Source organism: Castanea sativa, chromosome 5, assembly GCF_040712315.1.
Source record: "Castanea sativa cultivar Marrone di Chiusa Pesio chromosome 5, ASM4071231v1".
NCBI lineage: Eukaryota > Viridiplantae > Streptophyta > Magnoliopsida > Fagales > Fagaceae > Castanea > Castanea sativa.
Window position 1 is genome coordinate 59,336,334 of NC_134017.1, and position 8,472 is coordinate 59,344,805.

The 8,472-nt window shown below is 32.4% G+C and overlaps 1 protein-coding gene across 1 annotated transcript; it reads left to right on the forward strand.

Annotated features, from left to right (window-relative positions):
* The first annotated feature begins 266 nt into the window (after positions 1-266).
* On the forward strand, positions 267-6,117 carry LOC142635976 (ras-related protein RABF2a). Its single transcript, XM_075810024.1, has 7 exons — positions 267-496; positions 1,617-1,694; positions 1,793-1,960; positions 3,637-3,685; positions 3,938-4,015; positions 5,183-5,272; positions 5,720-6,117. Exons 1-7 carry the CDS (start codon positions 458-460, stop codon positions 5,818-5,820), a joined length of 603 nt encoding a protein of 200 aa, XP_075666139.1. The 5' UTR covers positions 267-457; the 3' UTR covers positions 5,821-6,117.
* Positions 6,118-8,472: the final 2,355 nt, after the last annotated feature.

Consider the following 8,472-nt stretch of genomic DNA (forward strand, 5'->3'; position numbering starts at 1 on the left):
AAATTTTAAAGAATAGGGTCAAAAGATTTTTTTTTTTTTTTTTTTTTTTTGAGAAGAAGGGTCAAAAGAAATTAAAATTACAAAAATGAATTACATTTTAGGTAAAATTTTAAGGTACAATCTTATAATAAAGTTTTTTTTTTTTTTTTTGTGACATTTTGAGTCTTAGTTAGACATATGATTGCCACGTGCAAGATGTCGGAATATTTTTTTGATAAACACGTCGAAATTAATTAATTTAATACACAAAAAAATTCAATCGCTTTCGTTTACCTTAACTTTTGCGTTGGGTCGAGTCTTTCGTAGAAACACAGACAGAGAAAGAGAAAGAGGGGTTATATCTTTTGTCTTCATAATTCTGTCAAACCCCTCCTTCATTTTCTTCCTTTTCTTTGTCGACTTACGATTTTTCTCCTCTTATAAATTGTTCATCTTGATCCATCAATCGATCACTGTGATGGCTACCACCGGCAACAAGAATATCAACGCTAAATTGGTGAGATTTTTTTTTCTTCTTTAATTTAAGATCAGTTTGACTGTGCAAATTCTGATGTGGGTTTGATTTGATTTTGAAGAATTTTCGCTTCTGGATGATTTCTTATGCAAATTCTGATGTGGGTTTTGCTTTTTTTTCAAGAATATTCATTTTTTTTTTGCTTGGATGTTTGATCATTTTGATGCAATTTCTAATATGGGTCAATGATTTTATTTTGGGCTGTTCGCAATTTTGATGCAATTTTTTTGATGTTGGTTTGCTTTGATTCTCAAGGATTTTGATTGGGTTGTGCTGTGCATATGCAAATTCTTATGTGAGTCATAGCCCTGAAGGATTCTTGTCTGTGTTGAGCTTAATTTTTGGTGCAATCTTGTTATTTTTTCAGTTCTTGGATTTGCTAATGCTTTTCATTCAAACCCCCAGATGAGGGGTATGAAGCTTTTTCTTTCTTCTTTTATTTGGTATATTCTTTGAACAAATTGTGATTAGTTCTGTAGAATCTTATGATGCTTGTCTCTTTTTACATGCAAATGCTGATGTTTGGTTTGATTATGTTATCAATCATAACTTCAAACTTCGTGCCTTAAAGTTTCCTTCTTTTTGTTTGAATTGTTAATAACTCTTTTGTTTTGGTGTGATATTGCCAAGCATGAGTTGTATGACACGAGTTGCACGATTGGTCCACTTTGTTTCTATGAACAGCAAGGTCATTTTTCAATATGTATGGAATTTTATGATTAGGGCAGTTAATATAGGGTGTAATGTATATTGGGACACTTTTTTCTTTGATTGGTAAGCTATAAACATCTTGCGGATCTTGAGCCATGATCTTATCCTCCATCCTATTATTGTGGGAGGTGGAAGTGACATTTAAACTAGTGCTCATTGGCTTATTGGTTTGTTAGTACACTAGAATATATGAAATTTAGAATCTTTAAGTCAAGAAGTTTGTTGAAATGCAAAGCTTTTTTTTTAATATTCTTTGTTGTATACGTATGTTCTCATATGAAGATGGGGTTATAGTTATGAATAAAATTGTTAAGATTTTTCATTTCTTTCTTTTGCAATTTCATTGAGATGATACTGAGTTGCATATGGATAATTTTGGTGTTTGCTTCAGGTGCTTCTTGGTGATGTTGGAGCTGGGAAGTCCAGTTTAGTGTTGCGCTTTGTTAAAGGACAATTTATTGAATTTCAGGTTGGATGCTATCAAGATTTTGGGGTTTATAACATTTTCTATTGAAAATTTTCGTTTTTGATCCTGGTGGTTGACTCTTTTTCATTTACCATTTTTAGGAATCAACCATAGGAGCTGCCTTCTTCTCACAAACATTGGCTGTAAATGATGCAACTGTAAAATTTGAGATTTGGGATACAGCAGGTCAAGAGAGATATCATAGCTTAGCTCCTATGTACTACCGAGGAGCTGCTGCTGCAATAATTGTGTATGATATTACAAACCAAGTAAGTTAATTATGACAATATGGATGGCACCTTTCATTTTGGTTGTAAAAAATTGTTCTGCCGCTGCAATTGTCTTTTGTTGTGACAATTATTCTGTAATTGTACCGGCCAATGCATTCTAGCTCAACCCTTTGTAAGTGCAAGGCAGAGGTTGAGGTTGTGAGTTCAAGACCCACTAGTGCATGTGTACCGCACCGTACCAATAAAAAAAAAAAAAAAAAAGAGTTATGTAATTGTAATGAATTATAATGAGAAGACAGATGTGTTATGTGTTCAAGGTTATGTAAAAATGTGGATAAAATTCTCAACTATATCCATATGTACGTGTGGGAAGTAGGGTATGTATAGAAGACAAGAAATTTGATTGATTGTTGACCAAGCATTGTTATATATATTAAGGATAAATTATAAGTGAACCCCTTGTGGTTTGATCATTTCACAATTTATTCCATAAAGTTTCAATTGCTATGTTTGAACCCTTAAACAGAAACAACAATAACTAAGTCTTTGTTCCAAAAACTTTGGGGTTGGCTATATATTCTCAAACAAACTAATCAAGGTCAGTTGCATTTACTCTTTCTGCCATTCAATCCTATCCTAAATCATATTCTTTTTTCCCTCTTCCTCTACCTCCTTTTTTGTTCCATTGACTTGAATCTACTCATTCGTTGGTGCATTAATTGCTCTTCTTTGCACATGACTAAACCATCTCAGGTGAGTCTCTCATCTTTAGGCAAATTTCTTCATTTCAAACCCTATCTTTCCTTATATTTTCATTTATCCATTTTAACATTCTCACTTCAGGTATACTCATTTTATAAACATGTTACTTCTTTATAGCCCAATATTCAGTATCATTAAAGCATAGCTGTTTCTCTAACAGTTTTATAAAAGTTTTCATTTAACTTAATAGTCATCTACAATTACACAATACTCCTCATGTGCTTATCCACCTCACCACCCTGCTCTGATACTGTGATTCACATCATTTTCATTCTATTAATCCTTATGAATTACAGCTCTGTGAAAGCACTCTCTCATCTACTTTTGCTTAATATACCTTCTATGTTCTTTGTTGTAGTCCTACATATTTGAAAACCTGTAGAGTCTAAAGCTTCTCCCCTAATTTGTAACATTCAATATGAACTAAATTTGCCTATGAAAGGTGCTGAGAACTGAGAAGGCCTCACTTCGAAACTGGATCACAATTTTTGAATATCTAGGTATTCAACCTTGTTTCTCGTCAAACTCTTTGCTAGTTGCATAAGGATTTTCTTGGCATTCCCTCTAGTCCAGTGTGTACACACTGTGTCACTGTCACAAAACCCCCTCTCCCAATTGACTTGTCTAAATGAAATTGTTTAGGCTTGCTTAGCTGGAAATCTGTATGCATGTCAAACATTTATATATTTCTCTGTTTATTATTGTGTGCTTTCATATTTTTTATATTATTTTTTCTCCTTGTATGACACTATCAATTGCTCATATTTACACCTGAAATTTGTTAGCTTCTTGGATGGTTATAGAAGTTGGAGAATTATGTGTGCATAATTATGTTAATGATGCAGACTGTAGCCTCTTATATCACCAAAAAAAAAAAAAAAGATGTTGACTGTAGCCTTGTTTATTGTAATTCAATCTAAGTGAAGTTCCAACATTGGTTTCTTCTTTTGTAGGCCTCATTTGAGCGAGCGAAAAAATGGGTCCAAGAACTTCAAGCACAGGGTAGTGTTTTACATCCTATGTTGTCTGTAGACAAACATGCTTTTATGTTTATATGCTTCTTTCTCTATTGGCTATTGTAAATAGTCTTCTTCATATCATTTAATGATCCTACTTATGTTATGCCATTCATTGATTGAATACAAACTTGTATTGACTGCAATGGAAGAAATTAACTTGTATTACTAAATGGTTTTTGTGAGTATTTCTTCCAGAATTATTAAATAATTTTATTTTACTTTTTGTGAACACAAGGAAATCCAAATATGGTCATGGCACTGGCTGGCAACAAAGCAGATTTGCTAGATGCGAAAAAGGTGGAAGCAGAGGCAAGTACATTAGTTTTGCTTTTAGTAATGTGCTTCTTAGTTTTTAATTTCCCCTGTTGTAAATCATTGAATATGGGATGACTACAACAGCTTCACGAGATAATGAAATTCCAAAAATGTAAAGACTTTTAGATTTTGCAGAGTTTAAAATATATGCCTAGATGTCAGAATATTTTGTGATTTTGAGAGTTGTCTTTGTAGAGAATATGACAAATGATTTGCTTCATTAATCCACAAGATGACAGTTGAGAAGCATGTTGGAAAAAAATTTCTTTAAGCAATTTTTTTTGCCACTTTTTGCAAGTCTCACTCCAATCCTCTGCTCAGAATGAAAAGTTAACAGAAACAAGAGGAGAAAGGTGGATCAGACTAACAGTATTAAGATTACTGTCAGACTTTGATTTCTAGCTTGGCAGAAAAAGATGAAACCAAAGAACATTTCTTGTGAACTAAAGTCATGACCTTCCACCCTCTTTTAATATTACAACATGGATGTTACTTATGGGTTTCAGTTCTCTTTTTGTCTTGCTATCTTTGTGTGACTCTGTATTTCATTTTGAACCAGCCTCTCAAAACAGTGCATATGCCAAAACTTTGTTTTAATCTTTTTTCTTTGTCCCATCTCCCAAACCCCCAAATTATTTATGAAAAATATTGGATATGCCTTTAAACTCAATTAAGACTGTCTTCCTTTTGTTTTATTCTATTTCTATCATCCCATCCCTGAAACCCCCAAATTATTTAAGAAAAATATTGGATACGCCTTTAAACTCAATTAAGATTGCATTTAATGCAATTGAGAGTGTCAATTTTTTTGGACATTACACATAGCTGTTATTCCCATGTTCGATCAAAACCTGTTAAGTGGCTACACATGCTACATGTGGGAAAGAAAAAAGAAAATAAATAAATAAAGGTAAACATATAATGAAAATGGATATGTTATATCTATACCATACATCTTCCGAGGGCTGATTTGTAATGTAGTCACCTACTTGGAGTTTTATATTATACATTATTGGAGTTACATTTAGTAATTCTACTCTAGATCTCAGGCTGGAACCTGGCTCTTGTTTACAAATTATTTTAGTTAGTCCTAACTTCAGTCTGCATGTTTTATGCTCGTGGGTTTGTGTGTTGCTTATGTGATTGTCACTTTTGTTACAGGAAGCACAAGCATATGCTCAGGAGCATGGCCTTTTCTTCATGGAAACCTCTGCAAAAACTGCGACCAATGTCAATGACGTCTTCTATGAGATAGGTATGCTTCTAGGGGATATTACTTAAAGGTGCCTTGCCAGTTGAAACACAAGTTTGAAACTGAAATATAATAAAAAAGTGTTAAGTTGGTGATTTAGATTGGGAAATCAGAAGAATATTTAAAGGCCTTGAGTTAAAAACTAGTTTAAATTTTACTCAGGCAACAATAAATCTTGTATTTTGGCTCTAATTTTGTGAGGCCTGTTCCTGTATTTAGACTTTACTGGATGCATTGGCTAAGTTATTCTGAAGAAAGTTCCTTCAAATTGTTGACCTGTTAATGTGAGAATAATGCTGGAAACTTATGAATGATCAACATAATCATTTAGGGTGCTTTCCGCCAACTACCTCTTTCACAACTGCCGAAACAAAATTGCTAGCGTTGAGTGTTTGTACGTGTAATTTCTGTCTGTGAAACTATAGTTGATTATTTCATTTTTCTGTGCAGCTAAAAGACTACCTCGAGTGCAGCCGGCGCAGAACTCATCAGGAATGGTTCTTATGGATAGACCTGCAGAAAGGGTTGCAAGTACATCTTGTTGCTCTTAAAAGACCCGAGGCACTTTCACACATTGCCTGCGCAGCCTTTGTGATGCACAGCTGAAATCAATGTTCTAGTTATCAAGTTTGGCTGTGGGTGTACAACAACTAGGCTGCACAGCTGAAATCAATGTTCTAGTTATCAAGTTTGGCTGTGGGTGTACAACTCATTCAGAACTGTACATGCATGTTTGTTGATGCTGTGTTTTCTGGCAGTAAATGATTGTGGATATTGTGTTATGTAACTATATGGTGTGTTATTGTTTTAGTTGCAGTTGCAAATTAACAGGGTTCAGTTGCCAGTAATACTTTTTTTGTTTTGTTTTTCTTTAAAAAAAATTATTCAGTAAAACATTTCCATTGAGAAGCAAAACATGATTATAAACTTACAATACATGTGACAGGTCTACATGTAAAATTAATAAATGCTGTTACTGGGAAAAATAACGTTGAGGTATATAACAATGTTATGCAGCCAATGAAAGAGTGCCTTGTTACCTTGAGAAGCAAGCATTGTTGTACAATTTAAATATTTGGGATAGTTTCACAAGTAAATATAATTGATGAGTTTGACCTGGCTTAAAATGTATAATAACGTTCATGTATTAGGGCACATAGCTTTTATGGGGGTAACATCTACATGCATACTTGGGTCTTGAAACCCCATAATCTCATCCTTCAGGTGTTAGTTCACATGGCTCTATAATTCTTCATTTTTTACAAATTCTTGCTTTCTGTTTGAGGGCTCATAAATTTCGCGAAACACATTTGAAAGTTGCATGTTAACTTAAAATTCAGTCTCTGTCTCGCTCTCCCTGCCTCCGTTTTCTTTCCTTTTCCACTCTTTCTTTACCATTGCAAACCGGGTGGCCTACGGTTTGTGAATTGTGAGGGTGAAATTTGATTTTAAACCAATGTGAAGCACAATTTAGTGAAAAATAAATTAGAGCTAAATAAAAGAAAATAATTAAGGTTTGGATGTCTCTAAGAGAAAAATTCAAATAGTATTCATCTTACCAAAATAGTGTCTTAGATAAACACAACTTCAATTCATATATGAGTTCGGATATCAAACATCAACCTTTAAGGCAAAAATTCAAACTTATTTATGTTATATAAAAATCGTGTCTTCCAAACACAATGTCAGTTATACTTATCAATTTGGATATTAGACATCTAAACCTTTAAAACACGATTACTATATAACATGAATTCTATTGAATTTTTGTATTAGAGATATCCAAACTGATATCCAAAGCTTAAATGTTTAGATGTCTAATATCCAATTTGATATGTAGAACAGAAATAGTGTTTCTAAGATACGATTTTTGTATAACTTGAATTTTATTAAATTTTTACCTTAGAGATTTAGGGTTTGGATGTTTGATATCTAAATCGATATGTAGAACTAAAATCATGTTTAAAAACATGATTTCCAAATAATATGAATAAGATTGAATTTTTGTGTTAGAGATATCTAAACCTTAAAGGTTTGGATATCCAATATCAAGCTGATATATAGAATTGAAAAAAGTGTTTCTAAGATACGCTTTCTATATAGCATGAATTCTATTGAATTTTTATTTTAAAGATATTCAAACTTTAAAGGCTTAGATGTCTTATATCCAAACTGATAAGTAAAACTGAAATTGTGTTTTTAAGACATGATTTCTAAATAATATGAATAAGTAAATAATATAAACGAGATACTTTTACATTAAAAATATCCAAAATTCCAAACCTTAATAGATATCCGTTCACCTTCATTCCTAAAATTCAAGCCACATGTAACTTCAAATCTTCACATTAGCTTTGAATTTGGTCAAACCTCACATTCAAAATTCCACCATTGCCTCTGTTAAAGGAATTCTCATTTTTGTAGATCTACAAAAGAAAAATAGTCATTATTGTGTAAAAAAAACATTTCTCAAAGAAAACCATTCTGTAAATTTGTGATTTCACGCATTAATATTCTTTGTTCTTGCATGATATGAATTGCACACTATCACAATGCAACACCATGTTGTCTTGCTTGAAACAAACTCATCAACCAGTCCTCTAAGTCAGTGCTATAACCGTGCAAGACCCCGCATTTCGTCTTTTGTATTGAATGCTTGAATATTTGAATAGTTTATAATATTTAATTTTTTAAAAATTATTTTTGTTTAATGAGAGAATCAATTTGACTTTAAAAGGTTTGGCCGTAAAAAATTATAATCAATGATTGTTATTTTGTATTTTGACTTGCTTGAAGGTTTTAGGCGACTGTAGGGCCAAATCACATAAGCTGTGGTGGGTTGTCAAGTCCTGCCCTTAAAGGATATGCTAAATGGATGTACTTAAGACAATGGTTAATAATTCATTTAAAGAAATTTTTTATAAGAAAAGGAAAAAAAAATTAATGTTTTGACAATTTTTTTTCATTTCCCATAAAAGTGATGTCAAAACTTTCCTAAAATAGATTATTAATCATTGTCTTAAGGTCACCCATTAGCATAACCTGCCCTTAAAAACCAAAAGAAAGTTTTTTTTTTTTTTTTTTTGAGAAAGACCAAAAGAAAGATATGGTTGTATTGATATCAAAATTGAATTTTAGCTCTGTTAATTAAGTTTCCTGTTTCATCTAGTCATCTCCATTGGTTATAAATATTAGGCCATCTA

Bases quoted from the DNA above. Each gene is read 5' to 3' on its own strand.
- LOC142635976 (XM_075810024.1), top strand. From the start codon at position 458: ATGGCTACCACCGGCAACAAGAATATCAACGCTAAATTG. The intron at 497-1,616 runs GTGAGATTTTTT...TGTTTGCTTCAG, and splicing joins AGAATATCAACGCTAAATTG to GTGCTTCTTGGTGATGTTGG. The intron at 4,016-5,182 runs GTACATTAGTTT...TGTTACAGGAAG, and splicing joins AAAGGTGGAAGCAGAGGCAA to CACAAGCATATGCTCAGGAG.